The sequence below is a fragment of the Dermacentor albipictus genome, chromosome 10 (assembly GCF_038994185.2).
Source record: "Dermacentor albipictus isolate Rhodes 1998 colony chromosome 10, USDA_Dalb.pri_finalv2, whole genome shotgun sequence".
Lineage (NCBI taxonomy): Eukaryota > Metazoa > Arthropoda > Arachnida > Ixodida > Ixodidae > Dermacentor > Dermacentor albipictus.
The window spans coordinates 17161279-17184701 of NC_091830.1; the positions used below are offsets into that span (position 1 = coordinate 17161279).

Here is a 23423-nt window from a genome sequence, read left to right on the forward strand (position 1 = left end):
ACGGCAAAGTTGTTTACGGCTAGATTCTGGCGGCTCCGTGGACATACAGGCAAGCAATTGCTCATACTTAGGCTGATCCCGAAGATAGTGCAATGCCGGGCCAACCAGTGGCGGAGGTGAAGCAGGCGTTGAACACTCCTCAAACATAGGCTGATCCCGAAGAGAGTGCAATGCCGGACCGACCACTGCAGGGGCGGAGGTGAAGCAGGCGTTAAGCACTCCTTATACGTGGGCCGATCCCGTGGGACGATCCTGGCCGACCCGCGGTGGAAGTGCAGTTCGCCATTAAGCGGCCCACATTAACAGCTTCTCTGGTCATCCTTCTTCACAGAGTGGAAGGGCACTGAATTTTAAACCTGTAAATACTATTGCGAACGCTTTTCCAAGTTACGGTCATGTATGCCGCTGTTGCTAGTATACCAACAAAGTTCCCTTAGTAGACCTCTGTTTCGTAAATCTTGTATAGCTATACAGTGCACTGTATGCGCATATTTCAGGATGTACATATATAGAGGGCGCCGAACTGCAATCTGCTTTTATTTGTCTATGAAGTAATCATTCTTTCTAAAGAGATATCCCGTTTTCTCCCGCTAATTGGAGCTACAATCACCGCTAATGACGGCTTCTATTGGTGGATTCACGAATTATCAAGATCTTACGCGGGAAAGAGTGATGAATACTTGTAACCTACATGGTCAGAATGTGAGCATGCATGAAACTGATTTTTTTTTAATGTAGGAGTACTTATTTCATATTTAAATGAGCATCTGGGGTCGCTTTCTATTTCCTGATAGCACTGAGAAGATTGAGTTGCACCGTTTAGCATGTGACGTCATCTGGGTGACTGCCGTAACCCCGCGCACGGTCTGGCTAGGTCAGTGTTGCTTGACGCGTCGACAGGCCTTGCCCAGGTGGTTCAGTTTCTGTAACCACGTGAGTCGGACAGCTTGTACTATAGAGAATGTTCAGGAACCCTTCCACTGTGTACACCTTAAAAATCGAGCAGTATAAAGCTGCGCAAACTTGTTGCTTCTGCTGTGTTGAGGCAACTGCAGTAAAATTGCCGTAAAAACTGTGCGCTCTATTTCCTCCGCGGGGACTGGGGGGCACGAAGCTTCTCTGCGACTTCCATCACAATTTGAATAACAAAGTGCGTCTGGTCTCACAGTTGAGGTATAGTATATAGCAAGTACGGCTGCTGTGTATTGAAAAGTATGAAATGTGATGTTTGACGCATCTACACCATTTGAAATGACATGGCCTATTGCAACTTCCTATCGGGACGCTGGTAAGCGTTATTTAGGGTCGCTCTGAACTACACGAACATCATTTACAATGTATAAAGCAGTGGCGCTACACCGAGTGCTTTCTCTCCAAGCACCTTCAAGCTGACAAGGCTGTTCTTCGTATTTTCCCTCTCCGCACCTCAGTTGTTTAGGAGACCTTCCTCCCGAAGTCGCTATGCTATGTATAATAAGCGAAACACTGATGCCTTACCTGGCGGAGAGGCCAAGAAGCTAAGTCGTCGTACAACACCTGGACGACTGTAATGCTAATGCATCGTCGCGATCGCCCCCACGCCTTTGATGGCACTGATGGACCCTCGCTACAAACCACATTAAAGCCCTTGCTAGAGACCATATCGTGCATTGGTGTCAGAATCGGTAAACCAAGTCCCACATCTCTCTGGGACCAACCCAGTTTATTTAATACATAATGTATCGGGGATCGGCCTCGTTGACTCGATGTGACACACCACGACACGCCAAACCCAGGAGAATTACGCAGAGGAAACTTTCTTTAAAAAGAAAGAAACGGATTTGAATTCCACATTCTAGAGTTTTAGCATTTCATGGCCCACCGCGATGGCTTAGTGGCTATGGCGTTGCGCTGCTTACCACTATAGGTCGCGGGTTGGAATCCTGGCCACGGCGGCCGCATTTAGATCGGGGCAAAATGCAAAAACACCCGTGTACTTAGGTTTAGGCGCACGTTAAAGAACCTCAGTTGGTCGAAATTAATATGGAGGGCCCCACTACGGCCTATATATATATATATATATATATATATATATATATATATATATATATATATATATATATATATATATATATATATATATATATATATATATATATATATATAGCCCGAGCCTCTTCCAGCGTTTTCCGGGGGACAGAGCCCTGCCCCCCGGAAAACGCTGGAGGGGGCTCGGGCTATATATAGGCCAGAGCCATGTCCCCCGGAAAACGCTGGAGGAGGCTCGGGCCCCGTGGTCGGCGCCTATGTTCCGGGGTGTTTTACATTGCCTCTTCGGTGATCTGTAAAACTTCACTGCAATGCACCAGCGTTACTCCACATGGCAGCATTTTCTGGGAACCGGGTATCTTCCATCGTTCCCGGCATCGTACCCGGGACCAATGTTTCCCCGTGATTCTAGTTGTTCATTATTTCGGCGTTGATCCCGGGTTCGCTCAGGCGGAAAAGTGACACGGCCCGGAAAAGCGTTGATCCCGGGTTCATTCGCCGACCCAGGACAAATTTATCAACCGCCAAGCTTTCTTTCCGAAAAACACGTGTTGGGTTTCCCTTGTAGCTTCGCGCTCCTCCTGGAAGGCTGACATTCTTGCTTTATCTTTGGCCAGTACATTTGAGCAAACCACCTGTTTCACGCGGCAACGCTTATAACAAACGTGAAAGGCCCACGCAGCTTACGCTTACAGCGGCTATTCTTGCTCCAGGTCGGTGCACTGGTCCTCGGCTGATCATCACGCAGTCCGAGACTCATTCGGTAGGCATCCGAACACGAAGACAGAACCCACGCCGAAAATTCCACCAGTAGCACAATGTAGGAGCACCGAAACCACATGACAAAGAAAGGTCACTCGTTTAGGACGATGCGCGCTCAAAAGAACGGCGCGGCATCATAGCCACAGGGTATCTAGCCCTGGGGCCCAGAGATCTTAGAATAACGTCCTTCCTGGCGAGATGCCAGAGACCCAAGACCAAGCGGTACCCGAGGGTTTCCGACGACAGAACGCGCGAGCACGCGAAAGATGGCGAGAAGCGACGACGTGCCATTGTTCTCGTCAGGCGCGCGAAGTCCTCGTCTTTGCGGTCAGCCGTGCGCTGGTTGCAAGAACGCATGTTTTTTTCGCGCACGCTAGGTTCACGCCTGGCCACCGCCGCCACAATGACGGTTGGTGAAGAAGGCCAAGGTCTGGTCTGCCGGACACGACTTTAAGGACGGACAGAAAATTGAAAACAAGTAGAAAGACAGAATCTGGAGCAGTACATTTCTTCCGCGCGAGAGATCAGTTTTCTTCAACTAGCAAAAAGTTTGCGTGGTAACTTCCAGCCTTTTGAGAGCAGTGGAGGAGTACGCTTTATTTAGGCCAAGTAGTGGAAAGGAATAAAAAAAAGCAAAACATATGTGGCCCAAGAAAAATGAGTTGGAGACGTTGAGGAGATATTGATGCGCTAATTGGCTTGTCGTTCTTGCTGAAAAACTTGTAGATGCGTGAACAAACACCAAAGGGACAAACATATCAGAGCTCGTGTTAGACCGCAGTCGTGGTCCAACGGCGATAAGAAATGCAGTTGGAACGTATTCCTAAATTATTAACGACAGCTTACCGATAACCAAGAAATCTGCAAGTTCACTGTATTCAGCCCTAGCGCCGATCCAGTCTAGCCTTATGAGAGGGGGGAGTAAGGGTTGGGGGTGCCCATCCAAGCATCCAGAAAACCGAGAAGGAGAAGCCGAAGGCGCTGCATGCTCTATTTTGGCAGCGCTGAAGTGCCAGCATATATTATATAAGTACCGGCATGTGCTAACAGGCATGTCTAAAAAAGAAGCCTGGATATTCTTTCTTTTGGTATTTACCTGAGTACTTGCCACGGTATTCTCAAACCAGCCTCGGCTCGGAACTCTTCCTCGGCTCCTCCAACTGGATTTCGGTGTATGCTCTGAACTCTGCCATGGTGATGACGATGGTGATACGGGCATCTTCTTTGTAACGGGACTCACATATGCATTCAAGCTCTTTCTTTAAAACGTTCTGGTACATCTAAACTTTTACATATGTTCATGCACTAAGCTGCATTACTGCCAGTATAAAATTCGCTTGAGTGCGTGCTTTCACTTGCTTTGCGCCACCACTCTTGGATCCGCTTTTTTTTTTACTAGTCTCGACAGCAGTTCCGTTTATGTTTCCCGGACTGCGCATAAAGCCTAGCGCCTCGGTCAAGCCAACTGACTCCACATTTATCGCTGGGTGAATACTGCGACCTTCTAATTGAATATGCTCAATCGTTTCGGAACCATTTCCACACGCGATGCATGAATCGCGTTATCTACAGGCGTTTAATACACCCTGATCTGTCTCTGAACAGTAGAGGAATGAATTTTAAAGAAATGTGATAAAAATGTTTCCTTCCGATTTTCTAACAATGCGATTAGCATTTTTGGGGAACGTAACTCAGTTTGCGGTACTTAACTTCTTCACATACGCAGTGCACCAAGCTTTCTGCTAGCTTGGGCCACAAGGCAAGGGCCGGCCTTGCCGAGCAAACGTGGACCACTGGGTATACGGACCCGAACAGACAACCTTGGTACTACGTATGCGACAATGCTACGTGCCTATTTCTGGCCGACCTCCCAGGATGGATGTGACAAGGTGACACAATGTGTATGTAGCCTGAAATATGTTAAAGCGCTCGCGCCACAACCGCTACAGACGACTCCACGTCGAGGGTGGCCGCTTGATGGAAAGCCACTGCAACGAAGTTGCGGCTGTAGGAGAGTAGAGAAAGTGGGGTTTGCTACAGCAAACGGTTGCAAGCGGGGGCAGTGGTTACATCAATATGTACTGTGTCAAGGCATCATTCGGTGTTGGGGTCGGTAGCAATATTGTCAGTTCGTGCATCTGCTGGCGTGCCCATAATTAAGGTTTCATGAATCACGGATGTCATGAGGATATGGAGTGAGAATACAATATTCATCATAACATATAAGGCACATTATCGCCAATTCTACGCTCATCGCAGGAAAGATTGCTAATCGCATTACGTCGCCAATCATCTACATATGGATACGGCATCAATCTTCTTTCTTTGTTCGATACTGTTACATAGCTGGCTTCGTCTTTATTGCTCCCATCCAGTGTGCTCTTTCTGCATCGCTGATTTTGCACTGAACGCCTTTTTCTCTGGCACTGTCTACCCATTTAGAGCAATATTTGCCGTTGTCTTTCGAATCAGATTTTGCTCTGATCTCCCCGCCAAACTTTGTTTGGAGGACACCTAGGCCATGCCTTTCTGCACTGATTAATTTGTGATTTTCCATTCGCCCCAAGCGCTATCCTTCCAACAGCCCTCTGAATCCATTTCTGGGCTCGCCTGCACATCTGATTTGAAGTACAGCACCAATGAATAGTTAGAATCTGCTGAAAATATTCAACGTCATCTGGCAACAGCTAAATCGACAATAGAGACGCGGAAATGGCACCAAATGGTGCCGCAAGTCTCTGGTCATCCTTCATTTTTTCACTTACCTAATGTGGACATCTATATGGAATGCAGTGAAATACATCGTTGACACTGGTGCATAGCCGTCCAGCCATGATCATACAATCATGCACAGCTCACTGCGAAAGCATCATTGCTACTTGCTCAATCTCTCCCGGCATTTTCCTCAGCCGAAGAACGCGAGTTCAAGCTGTTCAACGGTATGCCGGCGCAATTCTACTGACAAAACGCACGTGGGGCCCTGTTGATAACCGTTCAGGTTGTGCTTGTTTCCAAAGCAAAATAGAAGGACCGTCATGTCAAAGCACTTTTGCCACAAGTGCTGCAGTCATTGGACAAAGTAATCGATTAAGTGATCGATTAGTAATCCATCATTCGTTACACGTTCATTCTCGAACGTGTGTCTGAGCAGAATGCTATCACTGCTTGTATTCCACACCTGTGCAACATATTAAACATAAACACCAACGGCTTCGGGAAATGCATATAGTGACACGGCCAAAGACGATTCAAACACCAACGCGGTTACCACAAATATTGCAAAATATTGCGCACAAATAATCCGTACAACAAAACTCAAACACCAACTCAACTAACATACAATTCCCGAGGAATGCACAAATAACCAGAGCAAATATTGCAGGAACTTTTTGGTGGGTTTCACTAAAAGGTATATATTAATGTTCCTCTTCAAAAGGGAGTTTACTTAATCTAAAACACCCATTTGCCCAATACACGCCATATTCATTAACACCGTATTGTTATACAGGTTTTGAATGACATCTCACACAATCTCCTGAAATTATTGGAAAGAGAGCACATGGGGAATGTGTTTCCCTTGTTCATCTGATCAATCACATTGCCGTCTTACGTACAATTAGCTCAATCTTCCAATATTCTTGTTCTGTGCGGAACTTTTTCTTTCGAATTTAGTATCTTTGCCATAGCCCGCGAATTTTAGAAACACTAGAATTACGCTAACCATAAAGTTTGTATTAAAATTTACATTTGAAAATAAGATAAAAAAATCTTCAACGTCTGTTGAACTTTGGATTTCTGTTTCCAGTATATTTAGTTTTGCTTTCTGCATCGCTGTGAAAGAAAAAAAGAATATTTATCAGTCTTCCAAGACGTAATCAACCGAATGTTTGTTGCCTCTGCTATTTGCTATTTCAGTATCTCTGATTGAATGTAATCAATGTTTTTCTTTATACAAAAAACGTTGTCTATAGCGAACAGGCGGGCTAATGGGGCAGGCTTGCCTAAGAAAAAAAAAAGGCGATCTTTAAACTGTGCCATAAAAAAACACCCAATAGAAAGCATACAAAACGCAAACAACAGACCAAAGCGAAACACCAAACCAAAACAGCACCCGGCGGCGCTGAGGGAGGAAGGAAGGAAGGAAATGGGAGGACGTGCAGGATCGTTGACCGTGAAATCTTCTTGCCCTCTGCGGCGGCAGCGGCGGCGAGAGGAAGAAGGCAAAAAAATAAAAAGAAAAGAAACGCAAGGCAAAGCGACGTTTCGGCTCTTTGACCTGCTCTCCTGCGGTTGGCTTCCGGGAGAAGGCAGTGCCAGAGAACGAAGCTGCGGCCTTAAAACGACCACCTTGACTCGCCGGCCGCCTCAGTCTGGTCTGCAGCGCCCAGACTGGATTCAGCCCACCCGACACGCAAGGTGAGACTTCTTTCACGGTGACTTGCTTTGCGTACGATGACGTGACACGTAGCTCGAGGGCTGTCACGGACCTACGGTGTCCGGTCTGAACGCGACGAGATACCATTAATTTTGTGGCATGGACTTAATCGCGGGCCTGCGGTGGGTCATTGTGAATCTAATAGGTCGCCGAGTGATCCGTGTATCACATAAACAGGTGTTCATATTAAAATGAGAAAAAAGAAGTGTTGCTGCATTCTGAAATCGTCCTCATGCAATATATTATGTAACTATCTTCCGCTTCAGTGTTGACCGTTAGGCGAGTAAATAATTGAGCTCGTGATGATGTCTCGCGTTTCCCTGAAGGTATAGTTGCGACTGGTATATGTTTGAGTAACGCTGAGGTATTCTCAGTCCAGTCATGTTAAATCTCATCAGGTACCTTGCACTACCGACTGCTTTCGTGTGCCAATCCGTCATGCATTACCTTCTTCGTTAAGGAGTATCAAATCCAGACCTACTTAATAGTAAAACTAGAACCAGATTTATCACATTATTTTCGTAATCCAAGTTATATAATTTCCTGGAAAATCAACAAATAAACCTACTCTACAGTGTGCCGAAGGAAAGCTTCTGCAAATACCTGTTTACATGGTCGTGTCGAATTGAGACAATATCTTCATGCTAATTAGAAACCAATAATCAGTGCTATTAAAACAACATCATTCAATTTCTTTTTTTAGCAAACTAATAGGAGCACTTTATCCCGTAGCAGCCAAACAAGCTTTGTAGTAGCAGCATACTTTCGAGGCTGAAGTTTGAAGTCACTGGTGCGGTAGTACTTCAACATAGCACTTCACGAGCACTCTAATATAGGACTACTTGTAGAGTATTTCGAGTTAGTAAACAAACATACTGTCTGGTTCTGAGTAATTTCCATCTGTTACTCAGCTGCACGCTGTAGTCATAGTCTGTGAGTGTTACAAGTTGTGAAGTATTGGTCCTTCATCATCATCTGTCACAACCCGTACGGATACGCAGTGACGTGTTATTTCCAGATGCCGAGAATTCTATGGGCACTCCTCGTGGGCATTGCGTTGCTGGGCCTCGCCGAGGCACAGACGTCAAGGCCACAGTTAAGTAAGTACCTCACGTAGTTGTACATGGACTTGCACTTCACGACATTCCAATATCATACTTACAAATATGCTCACTAAACCCGATCGATCAGCATACCTTTTACTAAATGCCGAAATCCACTCCTCTTGAGAAAAAAATAGCCACAAAATATTAAATTTTAAACATCCGATGCCAAACGGATACGTCTGCACTGGCCGTTGACTATATTAGGGAAACAATAAGGAGTGAAAAAAAAGTTTGAGAATAGAAAATTGAGGGCTGAATTCTCAAAGCTTTTCACTCGTAAGAGCTGCTTGTCGTTGTCCGGCCGCTCTTGTTAATAACATGTTGTAATTAATAGCTGGCATTTCTTCTTACGAACTGATCCAGCGTGGGAATCACTGCGTGAATGCGGCCTAGTTCCGGCTAGCACATTGCAGTTCCGGCCAATAAGTCAACCTAAACTGACTGTGTAGTCAACGTGACATCTTGACATTGACAGTGAAATGGTGCAAGACGATCACACTCAAAGCACAAATCGGAAGGGAGCGACTGCATTGTAACGTCCCTGTAACGTTCCTCACAGAGAGCCAATTCAAAATGGGTGAATATCGTTTTTCACAGGTGGTTATTTCACTTTCCTTCGGTACCGAAACCAAGCCTGTGAAGGTAAATACGGCCAAAACGGAACATGCGTCACAGAGCAGGAATGCGGCGCCAAACAGGGAACGGACATAGGACGCTGCGCCGAAGGCTACGGTGTCTGCTGCCGAGGTGAGTGCTGCATACCGTAGTACCGAAATATTTAGTTAGAAGTCCGGTTACAGTCACAAGCCTCGGGTGTCCCTGTTGCTTTTTTTAGAGCAAACGTTTCCTTTCGATAAATTTTGAAGTCTCGTGCATAGCTAAACTGGATGCAGGTTCGGTCGCCGGTGCAGTGGTGACTGCGTTTCGTTGGAAGAGGAATGCGAAAGCGAGTGAGCCGTGCTTTGGGTGAGCGTCAATGTATCACATGTGGTCAAAACTATTACGAAGTCCCTCGTTATGGTGCGGGTCGTTATAATCGCCGTGTGCAATCAATCAAAAGAAAGCTGAGAAAACTTACTTATAGCAAGGAGGAAAAAAAAGATCACACGCACGCAAAACGGTATACAAAAGGCAACACGACAAATTATCTACCTAGAACAGCGCAGTTTCCAAGTAAGCAGCTGGGTATCAAATATTTCCTTTTTATTTGGCAATATTAATTTCAGGCACTGCCAAAGCGTTGACGTTATCTGTAGACTTTGCGTGATGGCTGATTAAAAGACCATGATAGGTCAAGAAAGCAATATAAAATAAAATTACACGTTCAGTTATGCATCCATGCGAGCCAATTGGCAAGAAAAAAAAGCTGTCACTACAATGGTGATATATATTATGCATCTCATAATTTTCCAATCGCGCACAATTGGCGTTTATGGCACCCAATCTTGTACATAACTTACATACACTGATATTTATTATCTGAAATGTTTCTCACTAATATAAAAAAACCTGCATCTTCAGCGTTTCCACTTCACTGTTCTTTTTGTAGCTGTTTACCGTGTTCGTATTTGTTGTTTCGAGCTATAATTTCACGCATGACATATATTCTTGCTTTGTTGTTGCTATTTACAATTACGATCTGGTAGTTGGAGGAAAAATACTTGAATATCGACAAGCAGGATATTTCACAAGCCGAGTTAACGTCCCTTCAGCGGATGCTTAGGGAAATGTCAACTACAGAAGTACAGGGAAGGCACTTACGTCGGCAAAGGGTACGAACGGTCCCCATTAGAATAAAAGAATGCGGCAAGCAATTGACACGTCGAACACACAATGTTGGGGCGTGTTTGCCACTAATGCGTTGCAGCAAACATTATTAGCACATGGATAGCACTTCAACTTAGCGGTGCATACATTGAATTGGTCGAGGGTGTGGATAGCTCCGCAGTCCCAAGCGTAAGGCGAAGAAGGAAGGAGACTTTCTACAAAGTCTTATAGATAGCAAAGAGCCGAAAGTCAGGAGACATGAGATGACAAAAAGCTGAACGTCATGAGCCATGACGTCGATACAGTGGGCTGATGTCTTCATTGTGAAGCAGCCGCTGTCGAAAGGATTAACACGTGGGATAAAGGTCACTGCTTGTTTGCCAGCATCACCCACCCTTACTTTATGGCCTGCCGGTCCAATGGTGTGACATTATGGTTACGCACTTTTCAGACCATGTGTCATGTTGAAGGCATTGGTCCATTGGTGATAATAAATGCATGTGGTACGGGCCACTGCTTGTTTACCAGCGTCCTTCACTTTGATTTGATTGGCTGCTAGTTCACTGGTGTGACATCATGACTCTTCAGACTTGTGCTATTTCGAAGTCATTGGTTCAGTGGTAATCGGTACCGCCTCCTGTGATATCAAATGGGACACCCAAATTACTTTCAAAATGCCACGTGACTAAACATACAGATACCTGCAAGAAAGTGTTCAATGTGACCCAAATGTTCAACACGAAAGCTAATTGTTACGTGCTAACATGTGAGATTGTAAACTACGCACCACGAGCAATGAACGCTTAAATACGAGTTTGCTATTCCGTCAAATATTATTCATGGCTGCACAGATGGAAGAGCCGCTCACACAAGTCACTGGGAGTGGACTTGAACTAAACAGAGGCGGGCTCACGATCCTTGGCCCTGGCCTCACTTCTGCCCTCACTTGTTCCCACAGTGAGCTTCACGTGCAACATGGTGAGCAGTGTCAACGAGACTGAGTTCGTGAACCCAAGTTACCCTAGCGGCGAGGTTGGCACGGGCACCTGCGAGGTGACCATCACCAAGACGCCAGACATCTGCCAGCTGCGCTTGGACTTCCTCGAGTTCAGCCTGGCGCCTCCTGATGAGCAGGGTCTGTGCAACGTCGACTCATTCATGGTCCGCAGCACTGTGGGAGAGAATCTGCCCCAGCTCTGCGGGGAAAACAATGGCCAGCACCGTGAGTTGAACCAGCTGCTGTCATGAGTGTTTAAATGTGGTACCATTCTTTTCCACGCCCCTACCCGTTTGTTGAATATAGCTAGATATTTGGGCTAGAAGCTGTACCAAATTGAAAAAAAAAGGAATCATTGTGTATAGCTGGGATTAAACCAAGAGCCATACGGGTGTAATACGATGCTGTGCCGATACTCTACAACCACATTGCATTGTCGACACACACAAAAAAGGTTGTAACCTAGTGTTCTTCACGCAATGGTTTCAGCATGTCAGTCAGGTAGCATAAAATTTGCTTTTTATCACCTAAATTAAACCTCAGACATAATAGATTGGAGGTACAATTGTTCACGCATTAACAAGAGGTACACAGTTTTTTAATTTTGGAACGCACGTATCATCCCTCAATCACTGTCATGGACAATTAATCATCTAATGAGCGTCGGAATCGCCATTAAAATCGTAGATATAGTCACAATAAACACAAACTTCTGAATCGTGTCATTGCGCACTGCGACACTGAAAGGCTATAGAATACCCACAATAGTAATCAGACACGACTTCTGCAACAAATTTACTTGCGACTTCAAAGAACAATTCTACAATGAAACAAAAATAGCCAAGCATGTACATCCGATGCCCATGCTGAAGAGGAGGAGAAACGATGCATTGCTGAGTGGTAGTTCTATAGCGAGGACCTGCCACCAGAAATCGGCGCTTCTTTCACATTGTAACATTAAGGAATGAAAGCGGATCAAAACACACAACAACAGTTGTTACACACACACAACAGTTGTTAGTGCGCCTACGTGCTGTCTCGTGTCCGCCTTCTTCGTGTGTTGTTTTATTCGGCGCCGTCTTTGTAAACACAAGCATGTGTCATCAGCCTTTACTATTTTTGACAACTCTTGTAACGGCTGCTGATAATTGACGCCGACTTTCATGAAGATCTGCTGCCTCAAACAGTGCTTTGATGCACAATGCTTACAACGATGTGCAAATCTGTTCTAAAAATATGACTGACGGCGCTGTCATTAAGGTACCACTCACGGAACGGGGCAGTCTTGTCTACTTCGCTGCTAGTTTTCTACGAAGACAAGATTCTTCCAAGCCAGTCTGCAGATTTCAACAGTGTGAATTGTGCTTCATTTTTATTGTTAAGACTGCATATTGGGTCTAGAACAAGGCTAAGGACAGACTTAGATGAGAACAGACTTGTGCTTGCGTGACAGAGGCAGTGTCGCTTGCTGCAAGCCCCGTTCTTGTTGAGTAACCTCCTCACTTGTTGACAGGAAACAAAAGTGTGTGAGCACGTAGCCTTGATGTGACGATAAGACCCAATAAATAAAGTGAAAAAATGTAGCATATGTGCCAAAATGTATATAGATGTACCATATGTACCATATGAAATGCAATATATATATATATATATATATATATATATATATATATATATATATATATATATATATATATATAATGATAGCGCACTGCATTTCAGCCTGAGTTCTAGGAACACAATTATGTGCTTCTTTTTGTGACAGTTGTAGAACTTGCATTCGTTGAAAGGTCGAGCAAGACACTTTTTGTACAGCACAAATTCATCGCTGGCAATACTGAATACCATAAATACGAGGGACAATACCTTCGTTCCTCGCAGGGAACAAGCGTTTAAAAATTGCTTGAAATTGTTGGCCTTCATTTCGAAGCCGGTCTGTTTGATTCGCCAGTATAGTGGTATTCGCGAGAACTAGTTTCTGAACGTGCATAGTAGGTCAATTACGTACCGAATAAAATATAACAAGAAACATATAGAACTAATAAGTCTCCATTCCTGCAGTGTACGTTGACATGGGTCGACAGTCCGGCAACCCAGTCGTGCTCAGCGTTATTAGCCGAGGAGGCAAGCGCCCAAGGAGGTGGCGAATCAAGATCAGCATGATACAGTGTGGAAGCCTCGACATCGGTATGTCTCTTCAACTTTACTACATAGATGGTTTTCTTAATTATCAAAACCTATGCGTTGCTACTGAACCATGGCTAACAATAAGAAACCCATAGTTTTATTCTTTTCCTAGGGCGAGAGTTTCAGGCCTGCTGCAGTGACAAGTGCTTCGTTGTTTGATGGTACAGGCCAGAAAGCCGGGGCACGTGTTATGCCATGTTGCCTTGTACGCCCGTGAGCCGAATGCCTGCTTCTTTTTGGCCAACACGATGCAGGAAGTGCATGATGACTTTCAAGCATTCCTCTGACACACAAATGTCTGATATCGTTGGTCATTTCTAAGAGCAAAACGAATCAACTTTCAGAGTATCTGTAGCAGGCACCACAAGTTATTTTCCACAACCTTCGGTTCATCGCTGCGAGTAACGTTGCAACCACGTGAAGTGTAATAAACGCGCAGGCCTTGTTTACCATTACATAGAAACCGAGGTAATGCACAGGCTATGTTGTTCAGCAGTGCTTAATGTTTGAAGTTTTACGGCGTGCACAGCTTTACAAAAGTGAAGTGAGGCACCGTATGTCAATGCCTATCATGTGCAATATACAGTTCTCACCTTGTGTTTTCCGAGGAGTCTGCTATAACCCGCTAGGAAGCTTCACGTCTCCTCACTTTATTTAGAGATACCTGTTTGTGGGACGTGTGGTAATTGCCCCACCTATAGTGCAAGCGAAGCTAATGGGGAGTAATCGCCGGCCTCAATCAACAGGCTATAGACTCGTCTGCAACTACAGTACACCACCGCCAGCACCGCATCAAGTGCTATAACTAAACGAACGAGAACCCTTGCGGCTGCGAATAATATACTTGGTAACAAACTCATAAGCTGAGTCGAGAATTCAACATTTCACACTTTAACAGGATGTCAAACGAAAGAGAATTTAACACTCCATCAATCTAGGTAGCCAATGAAATTTATATTATTATGAGTATATTAAATCCAAACACGTTTCAATTCTAAGCACAGCAGTTTAAAGTTCCATGAATTAGATATAAGAGGAAGGGGGAGCGTGTCCAAAGGTATTATTTCAAGGTATGAAAAGCAAATATCTTAATGCTTCAGCCAATCCACTAATAAAGAAGGCATGACCCAGCAATTCCTTACGCATGCCTTGCTTGCATTGGCTCCAGGTATCCTCATCCCATGTAATTCCGATCACTTAACGCTTTGAAGGAAAAAAAGAGTTGTTCTAGAAAACAAGAGAAAGGGTGACTAGGGCAGGAAACCGCTGTACAGTCGGTAGAATATGAGATGGTGGGGAACCAACTATCATATGTAACTTTCTTTTACAGTATCGCCTGGATGCCTTCAGTATTTCCGGAGTCCAAGCGCTATCGTAAGAAGCTTCAACTACGGCCCACCGGTCGACAGCAAGGTCCGCTACTTGAGCGGACTTCGCTACTCCATATGCCTGCGTGTGGAAGAGAACTTCTGCTCCATTAAATGGGAGACGGAGACAAACTCTTCGTTCTCTTGGGGGCAGCCTACATACGAGGACAACGTTGTGGCGTGTCGCGACGACTTCATCACTGTTGACCAAGGGTCGTCGTACGGCATGGGCCCCGGAGAAGACAGGTTCTGCGGCACGAGACTCCACGAGAAGAATGTCCTCATATGTAAGTGTCTCACTCACTCACTCACTCACTCACTCACTCACTCACTCACTCACTCACTCACTCACTCACTCACTCACTCACTCACTCACTCACTCACTCACTCACTCACTCACTCACTCACTCACTCACTCACTCACTCACTCACTCACTCTCACTCACTCACTCACTCACTCACTCACTCACTCACTCACTCACTCACTCACTCACTCACTCACTCACTCACTCACTCACTCACTCACTCACTCACTCAGCCAGCTAGTTCATCAATCAATCTAGTGTCACTGTCCTTTCATACAAATAATAACTCAGGGCAGAGGGATTAGACTGACAATTGAGCTGAGAGCTCTGATTTTTTTGTACGGACGGTACATACACAAAATTTTCATTAAAGAAGTATGCTTCATGCCGGATGCTATTTTTCAAAAAATATCCTTCCAAAACACACAGTTACACGAAATCTGTTCTTGTATCCAAATTGCTTTTGAAGAGGCTCAAACATCACTTCATCAGGTGAACCCCCCTAATTACTTGTTTAGCATTATTATATGCACTTTCTCAGGTGATGACAAGGTAAATAGAATTCCAAGAAGTGTAGCCTTTGTTCACGCCCACCAGCTAGAAATGTGTGTGCGATGTACACATGTGAAAAGAAAGGCAGAAATAAAGGAAAGATTATTGGTTTCAATTTTTTTACCAAGAGCCACGAGACTATTCAGATTATAATCGGCTCTTGGGTGGCAAGGACGCACAGCGCGCCAACACGACTCCTTAACACAACCTCACACTCGTTAATAATGAGTCATTGGGCTGATGAAAACTAGGAAACCTTCCGTGAGAGATAAAACTGGACCGAAATGCTAGACTATTATAAATTAAATGACTTTCAAGTCTCATTGTATGAGCCGTGATGTGACTACAGATCGCTTAGTACAATTATTCATGTTGTGTTGGTGGCAACATTATAATGCAGAGACAATTCTACCGCTATCCACCCTACACAGAACTTGTGTCGATGCGCCAGCCAATTACGTTAGCTCGTTTCTGTGACGTCAAGACGAAGGCGTACTTCTTTCAACATCGGCGTATCTCGTAAAACTACATTTTGGACCACGGAGGCACAGATCAGCAGGTGAAACGTGGGTTTGTGGGTGAGGATTGCTTTGAATTCATAGGTTGTCATCAAATATAGGTCCATATCCATCAATAAAACGTGTAAATGTGTCATCTCACGGCAAGCTGGTGTACTTGATACAGGTGAAGTGACTTTTCATTTTGAAATGTGTGCCCCTTGAGTGTTACGATACTCAACTGCACTCTTACATTGACTGGACCTAACACAGAGCCTTGCTTTCAGCTAACCTCTCTGTCTTTCTTTCCCTTTTGTCTCTCTTGATTTCAGCGCACAGCAAACCATTCATGTTGAGAGTCAAGTCTAACATGGACGCCTTGGCCAATTCACAAGAAAATCAACACGGATTTTCGTTGCGGTACACCCAGCTACCATGCGTCGACTGACACGGAGAAACCTGGTCCGCAAAATCATCCCGTGTAAGTCTCCTTCTTCCATTTTCGTAGTCTGCAACAGATTACTGAATGTATCGGTTCATGAAGTAATGGGAAACATCGATTATAACGTTATTCAATATTCGTCATCAACCAGTTGGACGTGCATCTATCTGCATTGCACGAGTGTATTGGGCTTTATGTTTTCATTGTGCTTTCGATTTTTCTTTCGCACTGCTCACAACTCTGCCGATAAAGTCTAGGGCGAAAACATGGCAGTCGACGTGCTATCTTCATAAACGTAAAGAGTGACAGCATGTTAAGAAGCTGCTGGCCTTCAATCTCGGAGTGCTCTAGAGAAACCGATGTCCTCACAGTTATCTGGGGTCCTCCCCTACGACCTTCCTAATAGCACACGGAGCAGCTCCGTAGTACACTGAAACACAGTCAAGTAATCAAGCAAGCAAAAATGACCATTCAATGGCCTCAGCCGCAACAAACGTTTCTCGTACTTTTCGATAGCGCATTTACTTTTGTAAAGCGGTTCACGTGCAGTATTTCAGTCGACCGCCGATAATTCGCACCCCCGTACATACAGCTTGAAGTGCATGTGTTAATCAGCACGCAAGTGCCTCAACGTTCATTATTTTTTTATCCAGGTGGGCCAGGAAACAACGAAAGAAGTGGAAACAAAGTGACAAAGGAGACCATCGGACAACGTTATCGCCTTTCAGCCATCCAGCTTCAAGCCATAGCTTATTTATTTCTCACCACAGGAACACAATAAAGCAATTCTCCAGCTCAAGATGCGTGTCTTTTGTTTGTCTGTGATATTCTTCGCGTGTGCGGCACAACTGTGCTTCCACGTTTAAGAACCAAATAGCCTACACACGATCACTTACAACTATTTTCTTCGGGCTGATAATGATCTGGCCGAGTTTATTTACTGCATCTACTGCACTGCGTGAATCACAAAAAACAAACTTATTTCAACGGCCTCTAGTACTTGCACAGAAGTCATGAAAAATACTGCAATAAACAGACAAAGGCATACTGTTTTGTATGTTCACTGCTATTATCCGGGTGCTTGGGCGTGAAGGCTTATAGATATTGGACTTTATTTTCCCAGTGAAAATATTGGCGCGAAGTCATACAATTCGAAAACGAATCATGTGGTATCATATTTTGGTATGTAAGTAAATTCTCTGAAGAGTTTAACGTCTATCTGGAGCCCCCTCTTTCCTTCATGCCTTCTGAAATGAAAAAAAAAAGATTCTTGCACTCTACACTGTAGGCCTGAATACAACAAATTTTCTGACTTTCTGAGAAGATCGACACGTAGCAGAACTGTAGAATCTGCTATTGGTAGCATAATCATATCCGGCTGTGGTCTAATTTTGTTGATATAGACAAATTTCAAGCCGTAAACATATGTGTTCATGATAATTTGATTCATGTTAATTTGTTCATGATTTCGATTTGCAGGTCTGAACCTTAAGTCTACAGGCATACAGGCCTATTGATACTGCCGAATTTTTGTGCCACGCAGTAACACCCCCAGTATTTTCCTATCAACATCAATATACGCGATTCACCAGAAAAAAAAAGTACAGATTTCATGGCTTTCCCATAAAATAACAAAAATTAATAAAACATGCTTCCTAACTTACAAAGAATGTACGGTAAAATTAATCTATAGATTTCGGAGTAGTTTTGCCAGAGGCATCGAAAGTTTATGTAATGTTCCTTTTGAAGCCACCAAAAGAGGCATCGCATTTACTGTCAAAATTCATTCAAATGACTTCCTGAGATTTCTTTGCTCTGGACGATTACTGCTGCAGCAAGCAATGGCCCTGATTTAGGAGATCTAAGGTTTTCGAGACAACAGCAGGGGTTTGGAATTTCGAACGAAAGCAAAACATTCGTGGGCGCCTACTTCCACATCCATTTCTTGGCCGGCCTCAGAGCACGATGGGCTCCCGACCAGGGCATTTCCTTATTGGGACAGTCTGCTCTTGTTTTCTGTTGCAGTGCTAGAAGACGAAATGCCTTCTCAGGAAGAGATTTTTCTAAGCACATTTAAACAGCGGAATGCACGTGCTCCTTGGTAGCCATTGTTGTAAAATCACGAGCCTTGTATATCTTTGCGCCTGAGTAGAGACTCGGTAAACTCAAATCACCTAAATGGAGCCACAGCCTTTAGTTTGGCGGGTTTTATTTTGGCAGTAGGAAAAAAACCTTCGTTAATCGAAACCAAATCTTCACAACTCTCTGCAAACGGTACCACAGAAGGAAACTGTAAAAACTTTTTCAGGAAGTGTCGGGATCCTATATATTTTGCGACATGTGTCTTCTATGCAGAAGGATATCAGAAAGCGGTGGGTAAGACTCAAGCAGGCAAAATTTCGAGACAGTTTTACTGCCTAGCATGTACAGGCCTGGAGAGCTCCGCAGCAGTGCCACTCGGTCCTAGAAGAGCGAAATTAGGACCAGCGATATTTCGGACGACTTACAGCGCGCGTTCGATCATTCGGACTCCCCCTACACGGTCGTGGGTTATTCGGCCACCAACAGGAGAAGTAAGAGGTATGTTCTATTGCGAAAGCAGTTATGTGGACACTCCAAGCGTATTTCTGTCATCGGCGTCGGCGTCGCCGTGAGATTCCGCATAAAGTCCAAGGGCTATACAATCGTCGACGCCGGCTGCATACTCTACGTGCGAGTGAAAACATGCGAGGGTGAGCCGGCGATCGCGGCGCCATCTGGCGCCCACGAAGGAAGAATGCGGAGAGCAAACGCGCCGTCTTCTGTCGCGCGAAAGACCGTGGAGGTAGGGGAGGGAGGGAGGCAGGGAGGGAGGGGGGACGGCGTTGTGCTCAAAGTTTCAAAGTTTCAAAGTTTATTTGTCAATACAGCATACAAATACATAAATTCTGACCTGCCTAAGCATGTTGTGCTTGTTGGCTGGTCAGGCAGCAGGTGGAGAATCTTCTAAAAGAATAACTTCATATACATGCATTTCATGTTATACACGACATTGCCGATAAATCTGACAGCACAGGATAACATACAAAACAAGTAAAACTATACACAAGGCAATAAATTTACGCACCAATCTCGTAAACCAGTCATCATCTTTCTCTTGCTGCTTGCAAGACATATATCATCAGGAATTTCATTAAACACAGCTGGTACATAGTAATTGCGCATCTTTTTACCATAATTACTATAGACCCGTGGTTTAACAAAACGTTCTGTTTTCCTCAGTGTAACATCGTTTTTTACAGGAGTTTTATATTCATTTGAATAATGTAATGTATTTAATGTAATGTAATGTATTTAGTAATGTATTTCGCGACCGAGCTCTAGGGAACTGACGATAGCGGCTCATTCTCGGGCCCGATAGGGAGCAAAGCGGGCAAGTAGGGCGAGAGGGAGGGCAGGGGGCTTCGACTGCTCCAAGTGCTTACTTTGCACGGCCACGCACGCCGTATCTTGAACGGGATTTGCAGAGGGCACGGAGCTTTGTGCCTGCTGTGTTCTCGCCACTATTGCGCTTAAGCAATGTACAGCACGAACGTCACTTCACCCGCTGCTGCTGCCGCACTTGCTCAGCTTTTTCACAACGAGTGTCCGCGCTCATCGAGTGTGATGTGTTCATATTTGCTTGTGCGCGCTTACACCATGCTTTTTAATTCTGTTAGTAAGCGAATGTTCCCAAGTTTATACGGCCGGTAAAACTACTATCCCTGCTTCATATAGCTGTATACTAGTTCGCTGTCACAATCGATGCTTCATCTTTCGGGCGAAACTTTGACTTTTTCTGATTTGGTATGTCGACGGCTAATCCTCAAAATTAAATCTAGCGAAGCCTCGTCCATGTACAAGTGTGGACCACGCCCGAATCCCGCCACAAAGTTGCTGCTACATCCACTTCTTTATGCTTAACATATCTAACAGTGTTAAGAAGGTGTATTACTTATAATGCTACACATATGCACATCTCTCTCGGTAAGCGAAACTCCTGTTAATCGGAACACATTCCTCCGGTCCCTTGAGGCTCCGTTTAACGAAAGTCTGCTGCAGGTGGTCTGAGCGACCTGTGGTTATTCATTTTGTGATTGCTTCCGGAGGTTTTTGAAGCTACATAAGTTTACACGCTTTTGAAGCTGCATAAGTTTGCAATAGCACGCTTAAGGTGTGACTGTTGTAAAAAGGCCCACACGCAACATTGACTGTGCCATTTGCCTTCTATTTCGTCGTAAATGCCGCTTGTTGTATGGTCAGATATCAAGGATAAATTCGGCCAATACATTTAGTGGCTACCGAGATGTTTTGCGCTAATTGATTAAACATCAATACGGTGTTCAAACTCGTAATCTTTAAAGCGATTGAGGCGCTTTGTTCAAGAGTTCTTTTACGAGTTCGTTTCTTTTAAAAATCCAGTTTTCTTGTGCTTTTAATGTACCGTTACCCTCTAAAAACAGCTGCACCCTTTGGGGTGTATATTTGCCGCACAATAAACATCGTCTATCTCTCTTGCGCGCATTTCCTTTATTTAACGCTGCGAGCCGGGTACTTCCAATTCACGAACGGCATACGCTTATCAGCATGCAGAGTATTCTCGACAGAAGAGTAACGAGCGCAGCGTTTTCAAGAAAGGAAACGCAAGCAAGACAGATGACAAGTATTGTTGTGTAGCAAATATACACCCCAAAGGGTGCAGCTGTTTTTAGAGTGTACGCCAGAACGTCATCACTTGCGTAAGATCTTGTGATTTCTACGTAAACACTACTTTCTCTTCTTTTCATCTTTCCGTCCCCCTTTCCCTTTCCCCAGTGTAGGGTAGCCAACCGGGCTCAGTCCTGGTTAACCTCCCTACCTTCCTTTTATCATTTTCTCTCTCTCTCTTTTCTCTACGTAAACACTGTCGAATCCTACATGATTCCAAGTGGCCAGTGCTGCAGTTGTTCAGTATTGGTTTTTTCCAGTGTTGGAACATCACTTCGTACAGCAATGCACTTAAGTAATCGAGCTCAGGAAATTGCCGCAATTCAGTTTTGCGTATTTCTCAAAAGTGGTTGAAAGGTGAGAGTTTCGATGAAACGATTACACTGCTGGTTGACTCCAGCCCATAAAGTCAATATTTAAACAGTTAACAAGTGAAGTGCTGCTAATAATCATGCTCACACATCTTAAGACAAATTTCGGCCGCTGCTATGTAGCTTCCCTATTGAAAAAAACCCATTGGCCCATAACTTTCACATCCAATAGTCCGGTATGAAACATATAGGATCCCACAGAAAAACTCGGTCTTCCTATATGCCATGTGATGTTATTATACATAGGAGTTATGGTGAACACGGTTTCGTTTTCAGTAGGGCTGGCCAGTACAAGTGATTACTTTGCTTGTACTAATCTAATCTAATTCTGACACAGTCGTCGGAGAAACACGCTTTTAAAAATTACCCCGAGAACAACTTGTTCGAGCACTATATAAGAAAATTACGCATAAAGGAAATTGTGCCACGGAAGAAAAAGGACAGCGGATCATGTGAAGAATTAACAGTGACTTTGTTACAACGAAAACTTTACGATATAAGCTTTTACTCTTACGTTTGTCACATATTCTACTTTCTTTAATTAGCTATCAGCCAAGGCAACAATTTGCCATTTTTTACGTTTTTACGACGTGATAATATTGATCAGGTGAAAAGGGGTAGCCGACACCAGTAAACGGTGACAAACACCCCCTTTGTTTATTTTTATTTCAATAAAAACGTAGTTGAGCTTTGACTTTTTAGTAAGAATAACTTTAGAGAATCAGTTATTTTTAACGCTTTGAGCAAGAAAATTATTAAAACAATACTGAAATAGGCAACGGTATACAAAACCTAATATTATTTACCGTTGATATTGAACTGGGGCATGCGGTTCCTTGAGAGCGCGCAATTTCAATCTACATGGAACTTCCAGAGAATCCCCCAAGAGCAGGCCTGATCTTACGAGAGGCTTGGTGTTTCTTCTGTCAGCCTGCGTGGCTTCAGCTAAATTCAATGCCTTCGCTCATGTTTTCGGCATGTCACCAGCTTTCAAGCACCACTTGGCTCTACGAGCTCTGTTCCCCAATTCTACCCAACATCCAGAAGAATATTCAGTACCCTGACTCGGCCTAAAGGTGATCGCGGTGATTCCATTCGTTACGGTTACTTCAAATGTTTCGCCTACGCATACGCGCCAGATTACGTGCTATGCGACGCTAGAAGGTCACCATACCCGCCGTGGGAACTCAGTGGCTATGGCAGTGCGCTGCTGAACGCGAGGTCAGGGGTTCGATATCAACTGCGGCAGTAACATTCCGATGCAGATGAACGCGGCCAAAAAAAAAACAAGAAGAGGAGGAAGAAGAAGACGTCCGCGCAACATGAACTGGGTGCACGATGAAATACCGCAGGCAGTCAAAATTCGTTTGGACACTTCCACTACAGCGTCCGCTGTAACCTACTGTTGAATTACGGAACTTTAAATCCCGCAACGTAATTACTTATGTCATCTTAAGCGCACAAGCGTTGCCGAGCACAGGGCGCTCATCAGCCCCAGGCATTAAATTGGTTAAAAGCCTTGTCGTCGCTACTCGAGAAATGTCGCTCAAGATAGATTTCTATTTTTTTTTTCACAGAGAATACACGATCTGCCGTCGGGGCAGTAACAGTGGAAACGTGGTGAAAAATACAAGAAAACAGAAAAGAAAACAACGTATGAGATAAATCACATAAATATGGTAGCACTGTACGGAACCAGTCAGTACCGATGCTTCACACTGCACGCCGACTCCCCCCACCCCCCAAATAAACAAAGGAAAAGAAAAGACGACATTTCATCAGCGTATAAATGGGGCGAATACTCGCCCACTTTCTTTTCGCGTGCTGCAGGCAGAAATGAGTAAGTGAGCAAGATTTAACAGTCAAGACCGCTTCTAAAGTT

General features: G+C 44.4%; 2 protein-coding genes across 5 annotated transcripts in view; one reads left to right on the forward strand and one right to left on the reverse strand.

Moving 5' to 3' along the window:
- LOC135911487 (uncharacterized) overlaps positions 1 to 23423 on the reverse strand; it is a 77079-nt gene that overhangs the window by 22123 nt on the left and 31533 nt on the right. The window contains exon 1 of one of the 3 annotated variants that reach the window (XM_065443800.1): positions 11119 to 11240. The exons of 1 other annotated variant lie outside the window; for it this stretch is intronic. Coding sequence is in view for 1 of the 2 variants with exons in the window: in XM_065443799.2 (XP_065299871.1) it covers positions 2722 to 2869 (148 nt within the window). In the remaining variant the exon portion in view is untranslated. Of the gene's footprint in view, positions 1 to 2721; positions 2875 to 11118; positions 11241 to 23423 lie in introns of those variants that run through there. One more of the 3 variants, XM_065443799.2, reaches the window with a different exon arrangement.
- On the forward strand, positions 7035 to 17239 carry LOC139050287 (uncharacterized). Of its 2 annotated transcripts, XM_070526510.1 has the most exons (8): positions 7035 to 7206; positions 8244 to 8325; positions 8929 to 9078; positions 11057 to 11320; positions 13157 to 13282; positions 14613 to 14936; positions 16336 to 16484; positions 17099 to 17239. In XM_070526510.1, the coding sequence occupies exons 2-7, from the start codon at positions 8244 to 8246 to the stop codon at positions 16449 to 16451; spliced, it is 1062 nt and encodes a 353-aa protein (XP_070382611.1). In that variant the 5' UTR covers positions 7035 to 7206; the 3' UTR covers positions 16452 to 16484; positions 17099 to 17239. The 2 variants fall into 2 exon arrangements, with proteins under 2 accessions (XP_070382611.1, XP_070382613.1); XM_070526512.1 differs by lacking the exons at positions 7035 to 7206; positions 8244 to 8325; positions 8929 to 9078 and adding an exon at positions 9225 to 9297.

Coding starts and splice junctions, on each gene's coding strand:
- LOC139050287 (XM_070526510.1), top strand. CDS start 8,244: ATGCCGAGAATTCTATGGGCACTCCTCGTGGGCATTGCGTTGCTGGGC. Junction 9,079..11,056: donor CTACGGTGTCTGCTGCCGAG/GTGAGTGCTGCA, acceptor TTGTTCCCACAG/TGAGCTTCACGTGCAACATG. Junction 13,283..14,612: donor GTGTGGAAGCCTCGACATCG/GTATGTCTCTTC, acceptor TTTCTTTTACAG/TATCGCCTGGATGCCTTCAG.